Consider the following 23,813-nt stretch of genomic DNA (forward strand, 5'->3'; position numbering starts at 1 on the left):
CCGTCTTTCTGCCTTCCTTCCTTCCTTCCTTCCTTTTCTTCTTGTCAGCTGGCAACCTTAGTTGGTGCAGCAGTGGCGGGAGGGGAGGAGAGCATCCGATGCAAGGCAGGGGCAGGTGTGTGGCACTGGCCTCGGAAGGGGACAGACCCCCTCGCCCCAATTTAGGAGGGGGATTCTGTCCTCCCTTCCCCCTTTTGTTGCACCCCTGCCCAGGAGCATCCGTCCTCCTCCTTGCAGATGAAGAAGATCGCCCGCAGGCAGCAGCAGCAGCAGCAGCAGGAGCAGGAGCAGCTGGGCAATCCACGCCTGGGCACCGGAAGAGGGACCGGAAGGAGCAGCAGGCAAAGCAATGAAGACAGCGAAGGTGAGAATCTCTGGCGGAAACTCGAGGGCACCTAAGTCCCTTGGTGTCAGGAGCTGGAGTCAGGCGGAGGTCAGCAACAAAACAATAAAGCACCGATGTCAGTGAAGTTAACTCAAAGAAACAAAACATCTCAGGGCTAGTGGTCACAGCAACGCTTCCCAGCAGGTCTTGCCCCAAAGAAGCCATTGCAAGGACTGAAGGTCCCTGCCTTGCCCAGCAGCCAAAGGCTCCGTTAGTAATTACTATAAACGAAAGAGAAATACAGTGCATCTCACCATGAGACCATGAACAGGTGAGTGCCTCTGTGTGCATCTGCTCAGTTAGAGAACAGTAACCTTTGTTGCACATTCAGCGGGAGAGCAAACATACCATTTTTGTAACTTGCAGTCTATATTTTGGCCCTGGTGTATGCCATCAAAATAGTGTATTGTAATTAAACAGCTCTGGGTCCCGTCCCGTCCCGTCCCGTCTGCCACCCCACCCCCACCCCAGGATTGGGTTACTGTAGAAGAATAGGAGTCTGTGCACAAAATAGAAATGGCTTTAAGTCACCAGTTTACATTTGGGATTGTGGGTGTGGCATTGTGAGGATACTGGCGCCTCCGGAGAATCTGTGGCCCTTCAGATGTTGGTGGACTGCATCCCTGACTGCATCCCATCATCTTTCTGCTGGCCCTGCTGGTGGCCGGTGCTGATGGACGTTAGAGTCCCACAGCACCAGAGGGTCAGTGGTTCCACCCACCCCAGTGTTAGAGAGAGCTACAGTCCCCAAGATTCCCTGGAGTGAAAGTAAAGTGTGGACAGGCACACAGAGCTCTGAAGTTCTATCAAAAGCTTCATTTGACTTCTGAGGAATCAGCAGTCTCCGCTCACACTCTGCAGCTGTGAGGGACAGAAACTTGCTTTAAAATAAATTAAAATGAAATACTGGTTATCAGGAGATGGCTATACATGGCCTTCCAAGTTGTCTATTCACAACAAAGATATGCCTGGAACAGCAATTATTGATCATAGCAGCAAACTTGCATTCCCCAATGTCTGTCTTTTCCCCAGGCTTGGCTGTTTTAAGTGCTGTTTCAGAGAGGATGTGAGAGCCAAGTATTTAAAAAATAAAACAGCTTTTGAGAGGACAGAGTAGTTTCAGTAACTTAGTTGTTACTTAAACACACACGGAGTGTTATTACTAAATCCAAAGTGTTCGCTGATAGGCTTCCCCCCTTCTTTGCTTCAACAGATGGTGCCAGTGTGCATGGAATCGAGGGTCTGATGGTGCCATACTCCAGGATTGCCCAACAGCAGCTGCTTCCCCTGGATCAGAACAGCTACAGCACAGACTTGTACCGGCAAGGACTCACCCCACCCCAGCTGCCAGGAGACCATCTCCACCCCTATGGTGAGCTTCTCCAGAGGAATCTGCTATGAGCATGTGCTGTGCACCAGACCCCTCTGTCACACTTTTCCTACAGAGACATAATGCTCTTGCACAGTTTTTTCTGCCAGTGGCTGCATAGCAGAAGTAAAAATCTCCCTCCGTGGATGTTGGTGGCAAGGAAAAGAATAGGCATAAAAGGAGAATTCCCTGGATGCCAAGATCCAAGTCTGGGGCAAGTACTCTTTGATGAGAGAACCTAGGCAGAAATTTAAAATCACAAAATATGCAGCAAAGCATGGGAATATAGACTGTTAGACCTTTAAAATAAGCCCTTAGAAGTTCCAAAGCTTCCTTCTTCCCCTAGCATAGATTAAAAACCACACATTTGGTAAGTGAAAAATGGTTTACTTACAAACTCTCCAAAGGTCATATTCATGTTCTTTTCCATACAGCATTCAAAAAAAGTTGCACAGGCAGTAAAACTTAGTTTAGTTACAGTGGTGAAAGTTCCTAAATTATTGGGTATAGGAACTCAAGAGAGGCTTGTAAGAGCCATGTGGTCTGAGCTGCAACAACCAGCTCAAACCTCCTCACACACTGAGCTTCTTAGGTAGATGGAAGGGAACAAAGGCTTGACACTTAGTTCCTCCTAAGGTGAGCTAAGCCTGTCAGGACAGCCTACTCTATAGTCCTAACCCTTTCATGAATTAAACATGTTGGTTATATGAGGCTGGTTATCCCACAGGATGTTCATGACACATGGTGTATGTGACCTGTGAAAGTTAAATAATTATTTTTACAGTGGCCCTCAAAATGAAAGACCGAAAACGGAAATGGCCCTGGCTGTGCCTGTTGCTGTTCCTCATCTTTCTTGCTTCCAAAGGCCACACCAGACATTTAAAACAGTATCATGCCACTTTAAACAGTCATGGCCTTCCCCAGAGAATTCTGGGAACTGTAGTTTGCCAAGAGTTGTTAGGAGACCCCTTTTCCCCTCACAGAGCTACAATTTCCAGAGTTCCCCTGGGAAGAGAGATTGATTTTTCAACCACTCTGAGAACTGTAGCTCTGTGAGGAGAAAAGGGGTCTCCTAACAACTCTTAGCAAACTCCAGTTCCCAGAATCCTTTGGGGAAGGCCATGTCTGTTTAAAGTGGCGTGATACTGCTTTAAAGGTATATTGCAGATGTGGCCTTTGGGGGAATCCATGACGGCTTAAAGTGGCATGGTGCCTCTTTAAAAGTGATGGGGCCAAAGTAAGATTCCCTGAGGGCCAAACTGAGTGTTGGCCTCTTGTTTCTACTTACCATTTTTGTGAGAATGTCGCCATTCACCGAATGATGTCCATGTGGCTTTCAAAACAACCAACACTCATTTTGTTTCAAGTTATATCCTGGTTCATTCCAGTGGTGGCGTTAAATGGGATCGATGGTGATGGTGTAAATGCCACTGTGCTTTGTTTGCCATTGGCGTTTGCCTGTGAAAGGGGAGCTGAGGAATAAATTAGCCAACAGGCAAAGCCATAATGGTTTAAGAGGAGCGAGAAGAGTGTACAGATAATCACAAGGCTTTTGACTGGACCTTTTGCTCATATTGCTTAGAAATGTTTTTAGATGTGCTTGGGTGTTTTGAAATGTTTTAGTTGGTCTTTAAAATATCTTTAAATATATATATTAAATTATATTGCTTTAACTTGCTGATGTTTGTCATCCTGGGCTCCTTTGGGAGGAAATGTGGGGTAGAAATTTAATCCTCCTCTCTCTGTGGACTCAGTTGGTACCAGCAGGAAGAGGTAGTAGCAGCCCCACGACCATGGCCACTGTCAAAGGGGAGGGGGTCTCCTTCCCCCTTCTTTGCCCATAGATGGCTGGTTCATTTACCATCTGACCCAGAGGCCCACTGGGGTGCAGGTCCCAAGGACACACCAAAATCCAGAATAGGTCCTGTTTTTGTGGCATCTTTTTTTTCCCCAAAGGGAGAGGATGCCGGCCTTCTGCCGCAAGCCCTCTCCCCACTTCCTTGTGAAATGCTCGTAAGCAACTTTCCTTCTCTTTCCGCACCCTAGATTCAGAAGGCGTCTTCCATGACATGGACAGTGACACCATTGGCCATTTGGGTGACTGCCTGCTGTCAGCGGCTGAAGCCAACCTCCTGCAGACCAGAGTGGGCAACCCCATTGACCGGCTCTACTCCATGCAAAGCTCCTATTTCACCTCCTGACCGTGGGGACGTTCCTGGCTCTTCCACCTGATCTATGCTACTCTGGGCTTAGAAGTGTGGAACGGCACGGAGGAGCAGTCCCGTTGCATTTGGAAGGACTCTTTGGACCCTGCAAAGTGAAGGAGGCATGCAAGGCTGCCGGGCATTTGAGGGCCAAGCCTTAGGTGCTGAAGTTGAGTCTCAGAGGACTTTGCTGCACTGCCTCTCCCCTTGCCCTTCACCCAGTGTCCTAGAGATGGACAATTTCACATTGTGTAGCTTGTATTTCTAGCAGTGTGTTTTTGTGCTTAAACTGTGTAGGGCATTAAGGCTAATTTGATGCTTCACCAGCAGGGACGGGAGACCTGGCTCATGCTGGGAACAAGGTTTCCAGGGCCACCGGGCTGCTTTTCATCCAGCTTGTTGTTCCTTGTTAATACTCTGCAACCTTGGCACAACTAAGAGCTTACTTTTCAGGAACATGAGGAGTCTGAGAGGTGCTTTAGAAACATTAGGTTAGTTTTATACTTTAACTATTATGCCACTCTAAAGAATTATGGGAAATGTAGTTTGCAGAAGGTCCTGAGAGTTCCCCACTAGAGCTACTTAAACCCCCCTCCAGAGAGGGGAAATGAATGTTAAACTAGATATGATTATAGTGAAAACATGCTCTTAGATTCAAAGTGTTCCAAACATCTCAAAGAGAGGGTCTAGAGCAGGGGTGGGGAATCTGTGGCCCTTCAGAGGCTGCCAGGCTGCAATTCTCATCAGCTCTTGCCAGCATGGCCCAATGATCAAGGATGATGGCAGCCAGAATCCAGCAATTGCCAGAGAGCCACTAGTTCCCCATCCTTGCTGCAGATGGAAGGCAGTTTTGCTCTCTGTTCATCCTTCGACTCCCTTGCTCTTGAACACCTCCATCTTCTCTTTAAGCTCTGCCCCAAATACTTTCCATTGGCCACTTGATGCTTGCTGGAGATTTCACACAATATATTCCCTGCAGGATGGTTTCATTAGCCAAGGCAGCACAGCAGACCTCAGAACAGTTCCTTCCATCATCATAGCAGCAAAAAAATCTGGATCCTCTTGTCCTGTTTAAAAACCTCCAAGGAAGAAAAGTCTACCACCTCCCAAGGGAGACTGTCCCACTGTTGAACAGTTCTGACTGTCAGAAAGTTCTTCTTGATGTTTAGTAGAAATCTCCTTTCTTGTACCTTGAATCCAGAGCAGGAGAAAACAAGATTGCTCTTCTTCCCTGTGGCAGTCCTTTAGATATTTGAAGATGCTCCATGTATCTCCTTTTTGATTCACGATGATCCATTGCAGGTTACAAAATCATTATATGGAGGGAAGCCCCTTTTGTTGCAGATGACCTGTGATATGCCTGGGCAAAGCAAATATCTGGAATGTGCCAGGAGGCAAATGATCTTGTATAGAAATGTCCAGTAGAAAACCAGGCCTCTCTTCTAGACTGGCCACCAACATCAATGCTGCTTTATAAACAGCTCTATATATATAGTTCATATTTATCTGCAGATCAGTGTTTCAACAACAACAACAAAGGTGAAAAGAGCATCATTAGACATGCAGAGGCCACTGAGATGATCTTCTGTCAAAGTCATCTGGTTGTTTTTTTAAGGCAGGTGCCCATTTAAATGCAAGTAATCAGCCCTGGTTTAAATACATTTTGACGAGGGGGGAGGGTTTTGGGAGAAGGAAGGTTCCCCAGTCTGAGTGACCTATGCGTGGGCATGTTGGAAGGGCTTCCCCCCCCCCGCCCACAACAGAAAGTGTGTGGTTGTTATGTGTGGGGTGGGAGGTAGGGGCACAACTTCACTCTCCCAGGCACCCCATGTCCTATCAGTGAGTGAATCCTGTGCAGGTGTACTCCAGTGTATTACCCATTGAGCTAAATGGGCTTTCCTTCAGGTGTGTCCAGGAGAAGCAGATCAATCCGTAATGGTTCACTGTAGCCAAGATGTAGGATTGTGCTCCCAATGGACAGTGGGAAAAGCAATTTGGTTGTTGTGAGCTCTGAATATATCTACTTGTTGAACCACCACTTGTCACACATTACTCTAAGTTGAGCTTGAGAGGGAGACTACAGAGAAAGAGGGCTCCTAGCCTGTCCCTGGGCTGCCTGGGGAGCCTGGCTTCGCCACCAAGATGTGCATTTTGGCTCATCAAATGCCAGCTCAGCTGCCTGTTTTGACCATCTCCCAACGCTTCCAGCAGTCTGACCACATTCTTGGTGTTTTGTTTTAATTACTGCATCATGTATTTACACCTTCCATCATCATCTTGTTTGAAAAGTTGCAAAATCTGTTGCAAAAACTGCAAGTGCAAGCGGGGTTGTGAGATCGCACAGCAAGCTTCTGCTGGAAACTTCCAGAACATTTACCCCCAAAGCCTAACTGCAGAAACAACCAGCACATTTAGCATGAATGTGGCGACAGCACTTCCAGATGGGCCCTACTGCGCTCTACATATTCTGTTTTGTCTTTGGGCAGAGAGACCTTGTTCTGACAGTGCTTGAGCAAGGGCCTTTTAATAACTGGAAGCCAGAGGTTTCTTGGAGTCCCCACCCCCTGCTCAGTTGAGTTCATGCGCTGCTTGATGTGCCCCCACCAACTGTGAGGCCCAGGACAATTAACCGCTCCAGAAAGGCTCTACCTGCAGCTGGGAGCCACAGGAGAGCTTCTCAGAACCTATTGCCTAACTGTGGTTCCAATCTGCAGCCCACAATCTAATTATTTCTGCTTGGACGTGTGCTAAAGTTGCAGTTTGCATCCTGTTACACACAGTGGTCTCCCTGTCTTCAATGGAAGTTGCAGGGTTGCAGCACACATGGTGTAACCAAAACAGAAAACTTTCTTTCATGGGTCAGGAAGCTGTGGACCTCCAGGTGGACTACAACTCCCATTATCCCTGTCACCAATGGCCATGCTGGCTGGAGCTGATGAAAGTTGAGAGTCCAGCAACATTTGCAGGGCCACAATCCAGTGGGGCAGGAGGAGAGCCTTGCAAACCCCACCAGAATGAATGGTTGAAGGTCAACACAGAACACCCTGCTGAGTGGCACCCTCTCTGTAGTGTTCCCCTCCAGCAGAGGCATTTGCTCTAGATTTTGGGTCCAGAATGAGCTTTTGAAAGAGTTTCTATCCATCCAAAGCACACATTGGCCAGTGTACTCCATATACAAGGCCTGGTTGGGGAGGGATAGGGGAGACCCTTACATTTTCATACCCGTTGTAATCTAGTGTTGTGTTGTGCTGTGCTGTGCGGATGTCTTTGCATGTGCATTTGGAAATTAAACAAGAACAAAAACTCAAAGCCAAGCTTGCCTACATAAACTGTCTGCACTTTCAGCTCTTTTGAGATTCAAGCCAATTGGTGAAATCCCAGGTGTGTGTGTGTGTGTGTGTGTGTGTGTGTGTGTAAAAGAACAAATAATTGTGCTCTTCAACGACAGTACTTGTTGCGCTATCTCACTGACATGGGCCAGCCTACTAAAACACAGAGATGATGCACCATCTAAGCTGGTGCTGGTTAGAAGAGAAACCCTCTTTCCCTCAGATCCGGCCTGCACAACCTGGGTCCCAGAAAGCCGACTGCAGCCCACCAGGCAACAATGGTTGCCCTCCAGGGACCTGCTTTTAAAAAGTGAGGCAGTACCACAGGGGAGTTGACAGGCCCCCAGCCAGCTGCATCATACAGCCGCACTTGCCTTGATGAGGCACAAGTTGTGCAGGATCCTCAGAGCGGATCATTGATTAGGCTAGGTAAGATTGTGAAGCAGCCCACAACCCCCCGATAAATTTCATCCTCGGGAAACATCTTGAACTCCTGGCTTTGATTCTTTGCTCTGTCCAGCTCCTCCGCTCTCCTCCGCTCACACCCAAGAGCCTTGTCTTGCTTTCGGCTGGACGTCAGCCAGTCAACACCATCGTGCATGGAATGCCGTTCCCCCAGCGCCCTGAGCCCGTCTCACAGAGAGGCATTCATCTCCCCCGAGGAGCCCGTCGACACCAAAGGCTGTGGTGCTGATTAATGGGCATGCTCAATAGCGAGGGAGAAGCGGGGTGTAAAATGAGGACATTTTTCTGGATGAGGAATTAAAGGCAGAGCTGGCCATGAACTTGCTCTGATCTGGGCTGCGTCCACATGCAAAGTTCCACTCGGGGAAGAGGTGACCAACTGTCAAAGCCGCTTGGTGCCATGTTCTCATCCAGTCTGACTCCACAACTTTGGGGCGGGATGGGAGGCTGAAACTTTGGGGCAGAAGGGAGTGGGATTGACATACATGACTGCATATGCGAGTGCAAGAATCACACAGAGTTCTGTTTTTTTAAAAAACTAATTACCTTTCATTTCACTGCTCTGGGGGGAAAAAACTATTATTTATGTCACACAAAGGAGAAAACAGAGGCAAAACAGCAACCCAAAGAGCTTTTGTAGCCCTTAGATCATTTCTGTATGGCTTCTTTCCAGAACTTTTGAACACTAAATGAAGCCAGCCCAGAGATGGTTTCTCGTGCCCCGTGGAAATCAACAGAACAGAACAAGCTAGTTATAAGTCAACATGAAGTTGCAATTTGTACAGCTAATTTCCTGTAGACTGAAGCAATTACCTCCAATGCAACCCAAGAGGAAATCATCTTAGATGAGGGTGCTTCAAAATGGAGGTTGGTATATTTTTAGCGTTCAACGTGCTGATGCCTGAAAGCTGCACAGGGACTCTGCTGATCTCAGTTCTTGATCATGGTAGGCTAGAAAGAATCAGGGTAAAAGCACAGTCCGATCAAGGAATTGTGGACCACTTCCACACTGGACAAATCTCACCTTTGATGCAAATTGCCCCAATTTAGCACTACAGCACTAAAGTAGTCAGCAGACTATGCTGGTAATTTAAACATGCCAGCTCCTATGTCTGTTGCCAGCTCTGGATTTTGGTCATCACATCCTCTTAAACAGAACTCGGAGTGGCCACCTGGAAGAAATGTTGCAAGCAAAATATGACTTAAGCACCTTGCACTATGCAACCACTTATGTGATCAGCAATATTATAGCCAGTCCCAGTTAGAAGTGGGGAAATAATTTGCTCAAAAGAAAATGGAAAAGTCAGCTTCCAGACCCTTAGCAAAGCAGTGTGGTCTTCCTAAAATGCTCAGAGAGAATATCCTCGAAGCCCCTGCTCCCAGCCCCCTTCCTAGTAGGGGGAGAAGACTTTGGACCCTTCTATTGTTATTCTAAGCTTAGACTCTGATCCATTCCTCTGAAAACAAGCACACTTTCCTTTTATCACTTCCTGCTGCCCTACCCACATTTTGCCAACAAACAAACTTGCAACAGCATCAAGCAATGGCAGCACCTGTCACACTCAAAATCTTTTAACCTACACCCTTTAACCATAACTTAGTTCATAGGGACACAGTCAACCTTTGTTTCAGCTGAACCACGTCAGAATCTAGGCAAGGAAGGGAATGATTTCCCCTGCCACACCAGATTGTTCTGGTCAGGAAGTGCTTTTGTTTGCAATCTCGATGGTACACCCCCAGCACAGGTTTAGTGCCTCCAGGAGAAGCAAGCCATGCAGGCCATGCAATGCGTTTGACTAAAGAGGGGATTGTTTTCCTCTTGTTCCAGCCTAATTATAGGTACAGTGGGGATGCTAATCCATCCAGAAGGTGGTAGTTATTTCACATGAACCAAGATGGTTCTCCTGCTGAGATAGTGCCCTCTACTGGCTCTGGGCAAACACAATGCAAACATCTCGCTCCTGTCCCCTGCTCAAGGAGAAATGACAATTTAGGCTGCATGGATTTTGCAGGGAAGATCCACAAGCAGAAAACCAGACTCCTTTCTGTTCCCATCCATGTATTTCCCTGCAAACTCCTGCTGATCACCTTGAAACTGGTTTAGGTTATGTGTAGGTAGACTTCATGCACCAGCTGCTAAACTGGACGATTAGACTGAAAGAACCACAAGAGACTGTTCTGGTCTTTGACTGCAGTTTATTGCACTGTGCCTGGATGAGCTCCAGGCTCAGGAAAACAAGAGGCAGGGCTGGCTTTGCAGATGGAGCTGAGACTACCATGGTCATGCCTATGAGGTTCCCATGGTTTATTGATCAGAAGCTGCACTTCAATGTGCCACACTGAGATGGCATTGGCAGGCATGGCTGCAGAAATGGGCTTCCAGGACCGGGAAGCAATTCTTGTGACCTAGTAGATCTTGAGGATGACGTTGTTGCCATTCCTGGAACCAGGAACCTTTAATCCAGTCGACACCCCAGAGTTAACACAGAGGAGATCACCTTTTTTGGTACTGAAGGAGAAGGAGAGAGGGACAAAGAACAAACACAGCACAAATGAAAGGCCTATCAAAACAGTACATCACAACAGGTGGAATTCAACGTAGTGCAAAATGGGGGATGTGCCCCTGGAAGGAGATCCATTTGCACAATGAGACTTTTCCTCCCTCTCCTCTCCACCACATGCCCCCTAAACCGTTCTGGAGATCCCTCCAACCCTCCAGAGCAGATTTAATGGGTGTGGAGGAGGCTAACAAATGCATTGTGGAAGTGGAGCAAATGTAAAAGTTAAAGGTAAAGGTACCCCTGCCTGTACGGGCCAGTCGTGTCCGACTCTAGGGTTGTGCGCCCATCTCACTTAAGAGGCCGGGGGCCAGCGCTGTCCGGAGACACTTCCGGGTCACGTGGCCAGCGTGACATCGCTTCTCTGGTGAGCCAGAGCCGCACACGGAAACACCGTTTACCTTCCTGCTAGTAAGCGGTCCCTATTGATCTACTTGCACCCGGGGGTGCTTTCGAACTGCTAGGTTGGCAGGCGCCGGGACCGAGCAACGGGAGCGCACCCCACCGCGGGGATTCGAACCGCCGACCTTTCGATCAGCAAGTCCTAGGCACTGAGGCTTTTACCCACAGCGCCACCCGCGTCCCGGAGCAAGTGTAGTCCATCAGAAAGTGGTTCATCTTTTACAGTGCCACAAGACTCCTTGGAAATAGAATGGCAGCAAACATCCTGGCTGCCTGTTTTCCAAATATGTGCCTAGAAGAGAAGATGGAGACAGCAGGGGAACAGGAGGCCTCAGGGGACTCTCTATTTTCAAGGCTGATGGAGGCTTGCACACTGTTACCAAGCCTAACTTAGGACAGGAGAGCTGTTTGGCAACCGAGAGGTGAGAAGAAGTCCCTGCCAGTGCAATTTTATCTGGTCCCTGGCAGGCCGACTAAGCAGTAATCGAGTGCTGCTTATAGGAGAGGAAGAACAAAGGCTCAAGTGAGAGATATATTTCCCCCTTTGGAATTGTTTGTAAAGAACAGCTATGTAAGTGTATTTTTGTAGTTCCAGGCTCGAGCATGCATGGCTTAAACAGAGAAGTGTTTACTCTAACAACGGCCACAACTGGATTAGTGGGTTAGCTTGTTTAGCAAAACACACTCCTGGATCACTGCTGGGGAAACAAGAGTGGCCTCCCAAGAATGACACATGCATGCACATGGAGAGCGGGGGGGGGGGGCTCTTACATATCAGTTTGGGGCACCAACCTTATGTGGCCAGTTTCACCTGGTCAGCACAGAGCAGGAATTTCTGGACATGTTCAGTGCAGTTGACTACAGACGCCTGGTTCAGTTTAAGACACTGTTCAAATGCAGCAAATGGTTCAGCGCAATCGTGGCGGATTTTCTGTACTATTGGGCTGCAATGAAAGCCACACAGGTGGTTGTGTAAAAGGTGAGAAATTGACAGATACTCTTGTTTGAATGGTCGGAGAAAGATCTCACTTTGGCCTGGCACATACATCGCAGTAAGTTCAGCTGTGGCTTACCATTCATGAGCAAGTGTGCTAAAATCATGCCTTCCCCTCCTTCCCAAAGCTGAGAGAAAGCAAAGCACAGAATTAGCATTAGCAATTAGCAAACAGCACTTGTGGCTTCTCCTCATGGTTTGTTCAGAGAGAAGCAAACCATGACCATTGGGTCACACTAAGCCAGTGCTTGAGTTTGTTCCCTTCCAGCTTTGCAAAGAGAGGGACAGGCAGGCACCACTGTAGCAGAATGCACCAGTATGCTTGTTCATTCATGGTGCACCTAGACTTAGTGTGTCACTCAAACTGCGTCTTTGAGTGCAAGTGCATTGTAGTTGCTAAGAGAGTGAGCCAAAACATCTTCAATTCTCACTTGGCCCTGAACTTACTTAGTAGCCTTTGGCAAACCACTTTATCTCAGTCTTTGTCCCCACACCTGCAAAATGGGGATAATATAAATTATTATACTTATGGATTACTGGGATAATGAACACTGAGCACTTTGGACATTGTCATGGACCCAGATCCCCTCCACAAATGCCTCCTATCCATTCTGCCACTAGACATGTCTTCAATAATTTCCCCCAACTCCCATTATGGTTTCCCCTGAACTCACAGAGCTCTCCCAAGTTTCCTACGAGCTCATTTCCACTCATCTTCTTTAGCCCTTTGCCAACACTTTGGCCCCATCTTGTAACTCAAAAGCACTCTGCCTGACCAGTACAAGTGCAGAAATAGCTCATCCATTCTTGCAAACAAAAGGTAGTCCTGAAATACATGCTCCCTCATGGGGAACCTTCCAGGGGCTGCATGCAAGTAGTGGGCAGGGCCAAAAGCAAAAGTGGGTGGAGCTTACCCTTTCAACAAAGCCATAGGCTACTACATCCTCTGCAATATCACAGTTAAGAACACATTACCGTATTTTTCGCTCTATAACACGCTCCCAAGCATAACACGCACATAGTTTTGAGAGGAGGAAAACAAGAAAAAAAAATTCTAAACTAAACAGTGGATGTATGATTTTTGTGGTTCATGCTGTGGCCACAGACATGTGATCTGACAGTGAATTTGGGGTAGTCCAATGTAAAAATCCTGAGGATCCATGTGGATTCGTGCTTTGTAACCATGTTTTTGCACCACTGCGGCCCCAGGCAACAGTGGGTACGTGATTTTTTTTGTGCAAGCTGTAGCCATGGACATGCTATGTGATCTGATGGTGAATTTGGGGTGACCCAGTGCAAAAATCCTGAGGATCCATGCTTTGTAACCACGTGAATGAAGGAACTGTCAGTAATGTATGGTATCTCCAATACAGCGATGAAGGAAGAGGGGGGGAGCTCACACTTGTCCTAGGCAAAGCAGCCAACTCCTATAGGCCTAGGTGCCTTCACCCCCCCCATTAAATATTTGAGGGAGTCATCCTCCCCCCATGCTGATGGGCATTGCCATTCATATAAGGTACCAGTGTGCATGCACTTTGTCTTGAGATCATTGCAGTCTGTGAGATGGGGCTTACCTGTACCTGCCCCCCCCCAATATTTTATTGAAGTTGGAAGAGGGAGGGAGGGGGGAAGAGAGATGGAGAGCTCACATTTGTCCTAAGCAAAGCAGCCAACTCCTGTGGGCCTAGGTGCCTTCACCCCCCCCATTAAATATTTGAGGGAGTCATCCCCCACCCCCCATTGTGGTATGTGAGTGGGGCTTACCTGGCTGTCCCCTCAATATTTTTTGAAGTTGGAAGAGGGAGGGAGGAAAGGAAGGAAGAGAGGGGGGAACTCACATTTGTGCAGCTGCCTTGCCTCGAACCGGAGCAAAAAGAGGAGGAGGAGACTCAGGGACACGAGCCTTGTAAGCCGCTTTGTTTGAATTTACCGGTGAGGTGCTGGGGGAGGGACGGAAGGGGATGCCCTCTTTGTCCCTCCTTCCGGCTCATTGTAAAGAAAGCAGAGTAAGAGCCGCTTACATTTGTGTAAGGGAGAGCCATAGAGCAGACAGACACTGAGAAAGAGGCTGTCTCCCTTTCCCCACCTTGGCTTTTACACGCTGCGCGCAGCTCTTGCCGGCTTCCGAGCTGCCTCCCTTCTCCCACCTCGCCAAAAAGCCATAGAGCAGGCAGACAGGAGGAAGAGAGGCTGTCTCCCGACACGCAGCTGTTGCTCAGCTGTTGCCGGCTTCTCAGCGAGCCAAGCGGAGGAAGAGAGGCTGCCGAACAGCCAGCAAGAGCGGCTCCTCCTGTCTGCATTCGCTCCATAACGTGCACACACATTTCCCTTTACCTTTTGGGGGGGGGGGCTGAGTGTTATGGTGTGAAAAGTACGGTAAATCGAGGCAAAAGCAAATATGACATAGACCAGGTCCAGTGGAGGGTGAGATCTGGAGGCCTGAGGTTCCCAGTCTCTACATTAGAACCACAGGAGGATTATAGGAGTAATTTAGACATCACTTCCTTTCTCTAGCTGGGGGTACAGGATAGACATTCCCCAAACACAGGCCTAATTTATGCAGACCACAGAGAAATCGTTACCCGTGTAGGCTTCCAACATGCACTGGCCCCCTCACACAGTGGCTTAGAAGCAGTGCTATTTTTCTAGCAAAAGAGGTGCCAGAACTCGCCTCGTTCTCTTACAAAGGCAATGGTGCCCCCCTGAGAGGAGCCAGAACTAGAAAAGGCCCTGCTTAGAAGGCTACTAGTCACATCAGTTTAATGTGTGATTTAAGCACGGCATTCAAAGTCAGGCTTTCCTGGTGTTATGCATCCTGTATAAATCCAGCCATTCAGTCATTGCTTTGAAAGTAGATCCCCAAGCGGGAGGGGGGAAAGCATGCACCAGAGGGTTGCCCCCCCCCCCCCAACAATGACGCATCAAAGTTTTAACGCACCAAGATGGGCTTGTGCTACGGAATGGTGCCCTGCTTGGAAACTTACTGGGAGGACGTGCACTTGGCCATTTCAAGCTTGAGCTGGTGACAGTCCTGCTGCCAGGAGGAAGGGTTGGCAGCCACACACTGGCCATACTGCTCTGCTTCTTTTCGGCAATGCCGGGCAGTCACCTCCAGGGCCGCCTGCCTGTCGGGATGGAGGCACAACAGTATTCATTAGAGTCATCTGATCCAACATGGATAGGATTCCAGTGCTGTACATGGAGAGCCCTGTAATTTACAGAGTCTCTGCCCCCTCCTCAAAGATTAGCCATGCTCCCTAATCCCTGACATTCGTGGTTATCACTGGAGGCCCTCTGTGCATTCTCCCATGCACAGACTTTGCCACTATTCCACATGCTCCTGGCAAAATCACACCCAACACGTAGGAAGAACTGCTTTGGAGTGCATTGCTAACATCAGGATGTAAATGTAAAATTTCTAGATTTTTTTTTTTTTAAATGGGGGAAATGCAATGCTCTTTTCTTTTTAAGTGCTCTTTACAAGTCATTTTGTAACATTAGAAGCATGAAGTGCATAACTTGGTTTACCACAGAATTATAAACAGCTCAGGACCGCAATACCTCAAGGACTGCCCCATATGAGCCTACCTAGACCCTGAGATCATCCTCTGACCTTCCTTCTTTGTGAGCCTCCTCTACGTGAGGCCTGGAGGGTGGCAGCAGGAGAACGGGGCCTTCTCTGCGCTGCCCCCCCCCCCTTTGCGAAATGCTCTCCCCAGGGAGACTTGCCTGGCACCTCCATTACACACCTTTAGGTGCCAGGCGAAAATACTCTTCTTCAACCAGACCTTGGGCTTGTTTAATGTCTTAATTGTGCCTCCCGCTCTTTGTCCGTAGTCTCGGGGCATAAAAATGTCACAGCATAAAGATGCAAGATGCCTTTCTGTTGGAGCCCTGGGGGTCTCCCAAGCCAAGCGCCCTAACCATTAGGCCGCGCTCTCCCTCCCTCCCTCCCCCCGCACTGGCCTTCCGCTCAGACGCCCCACTCACATGTCGCTCCGGCAGCGCCGAGGCCGGATCCCGTCCTCCGGCGCGCATGCTCCCTCCCGAGGGAGTGTCCCCATCTGCGCAAGCGTGCCAGGCTCTCTCGGGCAGCCATGACACTGGAGGCCAGGGCGGCGCCGGCGCGTAAGACGCGCTAAGGCCACGTTGTATCGCTGCCCCGCCACGGCCGCGGGAGGGGCTGCGCATGCGCGGGGGCTGCGCGCCTGCCGGGCTCGCGGCGGGGCCGGCTGCCCCGGAAGCGGAAGCGGCGCGCGCGGAGCTGGCCGGTGGCGGCGCGGGGTCCCGGGAGAAGGATGGCTGCGGCGGCGGGGGCCGGTCCGGGCCCCGGGGACGAGCTGGTGCAGGACGTGGTTCCGTACCGGCGCCGCTCTCGGCTGCTGTGGGGGACGGTGCTGCCCTTCTGCGTGCTCTACCCGCTCTGGCTGTGGTTCTGGGGGCGCAGCGCCCGCGACTGGGCCTGGGGCGCCGCCGCCGCCGAGGCGCCCGAAGCCGCGCTGCTCTACCTGGCCGCCATCGGCGCCGCCCACCTGCTCACCGCCCTGGCCGGCCTCTGGAGCGTCCACGTCCACTGCCTGCTCTACTGCTGCGCGGTGAGTCGGGCCTCCTGAGGGCCCGGGAAGCCCTTGCGGAGGGACTGAGGAGACCTCGAGGCGGGAATGAAGGGCTGGCTTCGGGGGGGGGGGCTGTTCATGTGACCAGTTGGAAGTCCTCTTCACGCACGTTTCGTTTTACCAGAACAGAATCTGTGTTTGGAGACTCTGCTGTAAATTTAAGCTAGGGCTGGCAGCTGTCTAATTTTAAAGTGGTTGGTTGGTCTAAAAACCTGCCCTTTGTTATACTGCCATACATGGTGGATTGTGCTTATTCCAGGTCATCGTAGGGGTGTCTTGAAAGTAACAATTTCCTACATGAGTATCCCTGTTGCACAGAAAATTTGTAATCGAACCTGTTTTGCAGGGAAAATATTTGTGCTTGCAAAATTGGCTGCATGACAAAATAGACCATTAATTTAATTGGTGTGTGATTATTTGGACAGTCAAGGCCACTTTCAGTTTTTCACCATGACAAAAACTTCATTCATGATGAAATACATGTAGCATGGTGATGTACATGTTACCAACATGCATCTACCCTGCATGAAGGTTGGATCCACATGTGTTACTGTCACAGTTGAGGTACTCAGACAGCTGGAGCACAGGATGTTGCCTTATTTCAAAACTTGCAGTTTGATATGCAGGCTTTGGAGTGGCATGTATTTCTCTGTTAATTGTTAAGTCTGGCTGATTTCAAAGGTGGGCAATAGCAAATAAGTAAATGGATAATGATCCACTCTGAATATCTTTGCTGCCCTGAAGTTTTTATGAAGTGGCCAGTGTGCAATGGCACACTGGTTTCTGGGCAGTGGTGACACTTCTAGGATTGTCCTGTGTCTGTCACCAGTAGGGCAAGCTACATCAGGATATTCTGTATCCACTTCGTCAAGAATCAATGTTGGTTGGGACTTGCTTGATTTGAGTACCACAGACTGAGACCAACAACAGCCTCTGTCAGCCATACCAGTATGTCTCAGTTAGGATGCTGATGACGTATAGGAAAATCAAAATACTTATCCTTTTTTATTTCATATTTTTAAGCTGGGAGACAAAGCTGTAAATAACTTTTTGCTGCTTGTGGTATTGTTGGGCACAGCGTCAAAACTTTGTTGGAAGGGTGGTAATCTGGTGAACTTTGCTCAGTTGCCTCTTTCCAAGGCCTTGAAAGTGGCAGGCCGTCTGGTTCTCACAGCTACATTTAACCCCTAAGTTTGCTTTCTTTAAACCACTGGGCTTCCTCATTTTTCTAAAATGCAAGAAAATGTTTTGGGGTTGGGGTTTTTTGTTGTTTTTTTATTATTATTTTTGTCTTTTTAGATTCCTAAACTTTAATTGCATAAGCTTCATTTCCTTTGCTCCCTTTCAAGCAAGTAATAAGCATAGTTCAGGGGGAGCACATGATCTGCATGCAGAAGGTCCCAGGTTCAACTCCCAGTTAAAGGATTGCAGGTAGCAGTGCTAAGTCAGAGCTCTTCCTGAAACTGTTGAGGGGTACTACTGCCAGTCAGAGTAGACAGTACTGTGGGCTAGATGGACCAGCGGTCTGACAGCAGTATAAGGAAGTTTCTTACATACAAAAATAATCTTCTCTTCCTGCTACACAAAAGGCAAGTGTATGTAAAATTTAGGGGCTGGACTATAAATCTAAGCTGCTGTCATAACTAAACTTACTGAAAAGTAAATCCCAATGTAGCTGGAGGATCGTTCTTACCTCTGAGCAAATATGGTTAGAACGTGGCAAGCAGTGCCTTGGATCCTAAGGTCAGGTGACTTAAGGAAGCTTGGGGGAAAAGAGTTTTCCATACCCTCTGCCCAGTTTTCGGTGATTTCATGCCCCATCCCTCCTGATTCTATGGAGAGACTCCCACAGAGAGAATCCAAGCCATTAGGTGTAGAATTCTTTATGACACTAAGCACAAGCCCCAATGTCAATATGGAAGACACTAGCTTGATTCGAAAGGAAAGGAAAGTCCAATGCTGTAAAGAAAAATATTGCATAGGAACCTGGAATGTAAGAACCATGAACCTGGGTAAGTTGGATGTGGTCAAAAATGAGATGGCAAGAATAAATATTGACATCCTGGGCATCAGTGAACTAAAATGGACGGGAATGGGCGAATTCAGTTCGGATGACCATCATATCTACTACTGTGGGCAAGAAACCCGCAAAAGAAATGGAGTGGCCCTCATAGTCAACAAAAGAGTGGCGAAAGCTCAAAAATGATAGAATGATCTCGATACGAATCCAAGGCAGACCTTTTAACATAACAGTAATCCAAGTTTATGCACCAACTACTGGTGCTGAAGAAACTGAAATTGACCAATTCTATGAAGACTTACAACACCTTATAGAAGTGACATCAAAGAAGGATGTTCTTCTCATTATAGGGCATTGGAATGCTAAAGTAGGGAATCAAGAGATAAAAGGAACAACTGGCAAATTTGGCCTTGGAATTCAAAACGAAGCAGGGCAAAGGCTAATAGAGTTCTGTCAAGAGAACAAGCTGGTCATCACAAACACTCTTTTCCAACAACACAAGAGACGACTCTACACATGGACATCACCAGATGGGCAGCATCGAAATCAGATTGATTATATTCTCTGCAGCCAAAGATGGAGAAGCTCTATACAGTCAGCAAAAACAAGACCTGGAGCTGACTGTGGCTCAGATCATCAGCTTCTTATAGCAAAATTCAAGCTTAAACTGAAGAAAGTAGGAAATACCACTGGGCCAGCAAGATACAATCTAAATCAAATCCCTTATGAATACACAGTGGAAGTGAGGAACAGGTTTAAGGATTTAGATTTGCTGGACAGAGTGCCTGAAGAACTATGGATGGAGGCTCGCAACATTATACAGGAGGCAGCAACGAAAACCATCCCAATGAAAAGGAAATGCAAGAAAGCAAAGTGGCTGTCCAACGAGGCCTTACAAATAGCGGGAGAGAGAAGGCAAGCAAAAATGCGAGGGAGATAGAGAAAGATACGGGAAATTGAATGCAGAATTCCAAAAAATAGCAAGGAGAGACAAGAAGGCCTTCTTAAACGAGCAATGCAAAGAAATAGAGGAAAACAACAGAATGGGAAGAACCAGAGATCTGTTCAAGAAAATTGGAGATATGAAAGGAACATTTCGTTCAAAGATTACCATAATAAAGGACAAAAGTGGTAAGGACCTAACAGAAGCAGAAGACATCAAGAAGAGGTGGCAAGAATACACAGAGGAATTATACCAGAAAGATATGGATGTCTCGTACACACCAGGTAGTGTGGTTGCTGACCTTGAGCCAGACATCCTGGAGAGTGAAGTCAAATGGGCCTTAGAAAGCATTGCAAATAACAAGGCCAGTGGAAGTCATGGTATTCCAGCTGAACTATTTAAAATTTTAAAAGATGATGCTGTTAAGGTGCTATACTCAATATGCCAGCAAGTTTGGAAAACTCAGCAGTGGCCAGAGGATTGGAGAAGGTCAGTCTACATCCCAATCCCAAAGAAGGGCAGTGCTAAAGAATGCTCCAACTACCGCACAATTGCACTCATTTCACACACTAGCAAGGTTATGCTTAAAATTCTACAAGGAAGGCTCAAGCAGTATGTGGAGCGAGAACTCCCAGAAGTGCAAGCTGGATTTAGAAGAGGCAGAGGAACCAGAGACCAAATTGCAAACATGCGCTGGATTATGGAAAAAGCTAGAGAGTTCCAGAAAGACATCTACTTCTGCTTCATTGACTATGCAAAAGCCTTTGACTGTGTCGAGCACAGCAAACTATGGCAAGTTCTTAAAGAAATGGGAGTGCCTGATCACCTCATCTGTCTCCTGAGAAATCTCTATGTGGGACAAGAAGCTACAGTTAGAACTGGATATGGAACAACTGATTGGTTCAAAATTGGGAAAGGAGTACGACAAGGCTGTATTTTGTCTCCCTGCTTATTTAACTTATATGCAGAATTCATCATGCGAAAGGCTGGGCTGGATGAATCCCTAGCCGGAATTAAGATTGCTGGAAGAAATATCAACAACCTCAGATATGCAGATGACACAACCTTGATGGCAGAAAGTGAGGAGGAATTAAAAAACCTTTTATTGAGGGTGAAAGAGGAGAGCGCAAAATATGGTCTGAAGCTCAACATCAAAAAAACGAAGATCATGGCCACTGGTCCCATCACCTCCTGGCAAATAGAAGGGGAGGAAATGGAGGCAGTGAGAGATTTTACTTTCTTGGGCTCCATGATTACTGCAGATGGTGACAGCAGCCATGAAATTAAGAGACGTCTGCTTCTTGGGAGGAAAGCAATGGCAAACCTAGACAGCATTTTAAAAAGTAGAGACATCACCTTGCCAACAAAGGTCCGTATAGTAAAAGCTATGGTTTTCCCAGTAGTGATGTATGGAAGTGAGAGCTGGACCATAAAGAAGGCTGATCCCCAAAGAATTGACGCTTTTGAATTATGGTGCTGGAGGAGACTCTTGAGAGTCCCATGGACTGCAAGAAGATCAAACACATCCGTTCTTAAGGAAGTCAGCCCTGAGTGCTCACTGGAAGGACAGATCCTGAAGCTGAGGCTCCAATACTTTGGCCACCTCATGAGAAGAGAAGACTCCCTGGAAAAGACCCTGATGCTGGGAAAGATGGAGGGCACAAGAAGAAGGGGAAGACAGAGGACGAGATGGTTAGACAGTGTTCTCGAAGCTACAAACATGAGTCTGACCAAACTGCGGGAGGCAGTGGAAGACAAGAGTGCCTGGCGTGCTCTCGTCCATGGGGTCACGAAGAGTCGGACACGACTGAACGACTAAACAACAACAACAAGCTTGATTCAAGCTTTCTACTTCTGTGTTTAATCATCGCATGACAGGGAAGGGGGAAGCAAAGGTGTGTATGTGTTTATCTTTGTTTTAGAGCAGCGGTACTCAACCTGTGGGTGGCGACCCCTTTGGGGGGTTGAACGACCCTTTCACAGGGGTCACCTAAGACCAGGGGTCAGCAAGCTTTTGGGGGGTGGGCTCCTCCGCTGATGATAGCCTCTGCCTCTCGCAAGGGCAGGCACAGGAGCCGCACGCTTAGCAGGGTGGCGGCGGCAGCACAAGCAGCGGCAGCAAACAGCTTGCTCAGATGAGGGACTGCTGGAAATGCACTCGGCCAGTTCAGCCCAGCCCCCTTCCTCCTCTCAGCCACGCGCAGCCGCCGCTCGCCCATTGGCCAGGGCCTCAAACCTTAGCTGGCGATTTGCTACACTGGGAGGAGGGGGAGGTTCCACCGCGGTGAGGGAGAGGGGGGGAATGTCAGCGGGGGAAAGCGTTATAAATTGTGTCAATTTTGTAAAGGTGAGCACTTTAAACAGTCGACTGTTTTCGCAACTGCAACGAGTTGGATGTGCTGAACAATGCTCTGCTATTTCACACTGAAGTGAGATGGTTGTCTAGAGGAAAAGTTTTAAAATGTGTTTTTGAGTTTCGTGATGAACTCAAAACCTTTTTTAATCAAAAAGCAAGACCGCAGTTTGAAGCACTTTTCAGCAATAAAAGTGAACTGCAGAAAATAGCTTACTTGGTTGCCATCTTTGCCATCTTGAATGGTTAAATTTATCACTGCAAGGGGACACGGGTGGCGCTGTGGGTAAAACCACAGTGTCTAGGACTTGCCGATCACATGGTCAGCGGTTCGAATCCCCACGGCGGGGTTAGCTCCCGTCTTTCGGTCCCAGCTCCTGCCAACCTAGCAGTTCGAAAGCACCCCGAAGTGCAAGTAGATAAATAGGTACCGCCTTATAGCGGGAAGGTAAACGGCGTTTCTGTGCGCTGCACTGGTGCTGGCTCGCCAGAGCAGCTTCGTCACGCTGGCCACGTGACCCGGAAGTGTCTCCGGACAGCACTGGCCCCCGGCCTCTTAAGTGAGATGGGCGCACAACCCTAGAGTCGGACATGACTGGCCCGTATGGGCAGGGGTAAAAAGTAAAGGTAAAGGTACCCCTGCCCGTTACGGGCCAGTCTTGCCAGACTCTAGGGTTGTGTGCCCATCTCACTCAAGAGGCCGGAAGTGTCTCCGGACAGCACTGGCCCCCGGCCTCTTAAGTGAGATGGGCGCACAACCCTAGAGTCGGACATGACTGGCCCGTATGGGCAGGGGTAAAAAGTAAAGGTAAAGGTACCCCTGCCCGTTACGGGCCAGTCTTGCCAGACTCTAGGGTTGTGTGCCCATCTCACTCAAGAGGCCGGGGGCCAGCGCTGTCCGGAGACACTTCCGGGTCACGTGGCCAGCGTGACATCACTGCTCTGGCGAGCCAGAGCCGCACACGGAACGCCGTTTACCTTCCCGCTAGTAAGCGGTCCCTATTTATCTACTTCCCCCCGAGGGTGCTTTCAAACTGCTAGGTTGGCAGGTGCTGGGACCAAGCAACGGGAGTGCACCCCACCGCGGGGATTCTAACCGCCGACCTTTCGATTGGCAAGCCCTAGGCGCTGAGGCTTTTACCCACAGCGCCACCCGCGTCCAACGGGCAGGGGTACCTTTACCTTTTATCACTGCAAGGACCAAATGCAACATGCCTCGATTTGTCTGAAAAGATTCGATCATTCCAAATGAAACTTCAGCTTTGGCAAAAAAAAATTGGATCAAAATACAGTGGTACCTCAGGTTAAGTACTTAATTTGTTCCGGAGGTCCGTACTTAACCTGAAACTGTTCTTAACCTGAAGCACCACTTTAGTTAATGGGGTGTACCGCTGCCACCTGAAGCACAATTTCTGGGTTAGCGAAGTCTGTAACCTGAAGCGTATGTAACTTGAAGCGTATGTAACCCGAGGTACCACTGTAAAATTTAGGTGTTGCCTACCTTATGTGCTTTCTTTGAGGAACATGACATTGAACCAGACAAAAGGATTGTGATTATAATTTCTGTGAAAGAACACTTGCACATGCTTGCAGACGAAATTTCATCATACTTTCCAAATCTACCTGACACTCCATTTGCACTTGCCAGAAGCCCATTCACAGTCAAAGTTGAAGATGTTCCTGAGACAGCACAAGAGGAGTTCATTGAATTTATTAACAGTGATGCAGCGATAACTGATTTCTCTACAAGGCCAGTTACAAAATTCTGGATCAAGTGTTTGCACTCATATCCTGTTCTGTCTGAGAATGTGTTGTGCCTTCTTCTTCCATTTCCAACAACATATCTTTGTGAAACAGAGTTTTCCAGCTTGTTGGTTATCAAGTCTACAGAAGTAGACTTGTTGTAGAAGATGATCTTCGTTGTGCTCTTGCAAAGTCTTCCCCAAGAATTTCTGATCTTGTGAGAAAGAAGCAATCTCAACCTTCACGCTGACTTTGGCTTTTTACGCATACTATCGCAAAATGGAGCAATGTAGTTTACTGTTGTTATATTAAGACTGTTACCCATGCTACACCATGCTTCATGACAAAATTTCATTTATTTGTAATTAGAAATAAATATTTCGCATTATATAATTACATATTGTTTTTGTGATTAATCACTATGCTTTAATT

At 48.1% G+C, this 23,813-nt stretch overlaps 3 protein-coding genes across 10 annotated transcripts in view; 2 read left to right on the forward strand and 1 right to left on the reverse strand.

The window, feature by feature from the left end:
• Positions 1-7,361, forward strand: part of LOC310671887 (LIM homeobox transcription factor 1-alpha-like) — an 88,833-nt gene extending 81,472 nt beyond the window's left edge. For both annotated transcript variants that reach the window (XM_083428306.1, XM_083428307.1), the window contains 3 exons: positions 214-364; positions 1,599-1,757; positions 3,801-7,361. In XM_083428306.1, coding sequence (XP_083284432.1) covers positions 214-364; positions 1,599-1,757; positions 3,801-3,955 — 465 coding nt within the window. In that variant the 3' untranslated portion in view covers positions 3,956-7,361. The remainder of the gene's footprint in view (positions 1-213; positions 365-1,598; positions 1,758-3,800) is intronic.
• Positions 7,362-9,928: 2,567 nt separating this feature from the next.
• On the reverse strand, positions 9,929-16,240 carry CHCHD5 (coiled-coil-helix-coiled-coil-helix domain containing 5). Of its 6 annotated transcripts, none has more exons than XM_083428357.1 (4): positions 16,215-16,240; positions 14,691-14,831; positions 11,505-11,656; positions 9,929-10,261 (listed from the first exon to the last, which is right to left on the reverse strand). In XM_083428357.1, exons 1-3 carry the CDS (start codon positions 16,223-16,225, stop codon positions 11,506-11,508), a joined length of 303 nt encoding a protein of 100 aa, XP_083284483.1. In that variant the 5' UTR covers positions 16,226-16,240; the 3' UTR covers positions 9,929-10,261; position 11,505. The 6 variants fall into 6 exon arrangements, with proteins under 6 accessions (XP_083284483.1, XP_083284478.1, XP_083284480.1 ...); XM_083428352.1 differs by lacking the exon at positions 16,215-16,240 and adding an exon at positions 15,697-15,912 and having other exon boundaries at positions 14,691-14,827; XM_083428354.1 differs by lacking the exon at positions 16,215-16,240 and adding an exon at positions 15,697-15,810.
• ATP13A1 (ATPase 13A1) overlaps positions 15,987-23,813 on the forward strand; it is a 46,202-nt gene continuing 38,375 nt past the window's right edge. Inside the window, exon 1 of one of the 2 annotated variants that reach the window (XR_014508262.1) lies at positions 15,987-16,301. Coding sequence is in view for 1 of the 2 variants with exons in the window: in XM_083428190.1 (XP_083284316.1) it covers positions 16,005-16,301 (297 nt within the window). In the remaining variant the exon portion in view is untranslated. The remainder of the gene's footprint in view (positions 16,302-23,813) is intronic. The other variant, XM_083428190.1, reaches the window with a different exon arrangement.

Source organism: Podarcis tiliguerta (genome assembly GCF_965153285.1).
Source record: "Podarcis tiliguerta genome assembly, chromosome: 2".
Classification (NCBI taxonomy): Eukaryota; Metazoa; Chordata; class Lepidosauria; order Squamata; family Lacertidae; genus Podarcis; species Podarcis tiliguerta.

Excerpts from the sequence above, each read along its gene's own strand:
- CHCHD5 (XM_083428352.1), bottom strand. The coding sequence starts at position 15,897 with ATGCGCAGCCCCTCCCGCGGCCGTGGCGGGGCAGCGATACAACGTGGC. Across the intron at positions 14,828-15,696 it reads CGGCGCTGCCGGAGCGACAT|GCGGCCCTGGAGGTGACTGC; the intron begins GTGAGTGGGGCG and ends CCCGACAGGCAG. Across the intron at positions 11,657-14,690 it reads GCCAAGTGCACGTCCTCCCA|CCCAATAGTACAGAAAATCC; the intron begins GTAAGTTTCCAA and ends CTTTCATTGCAG.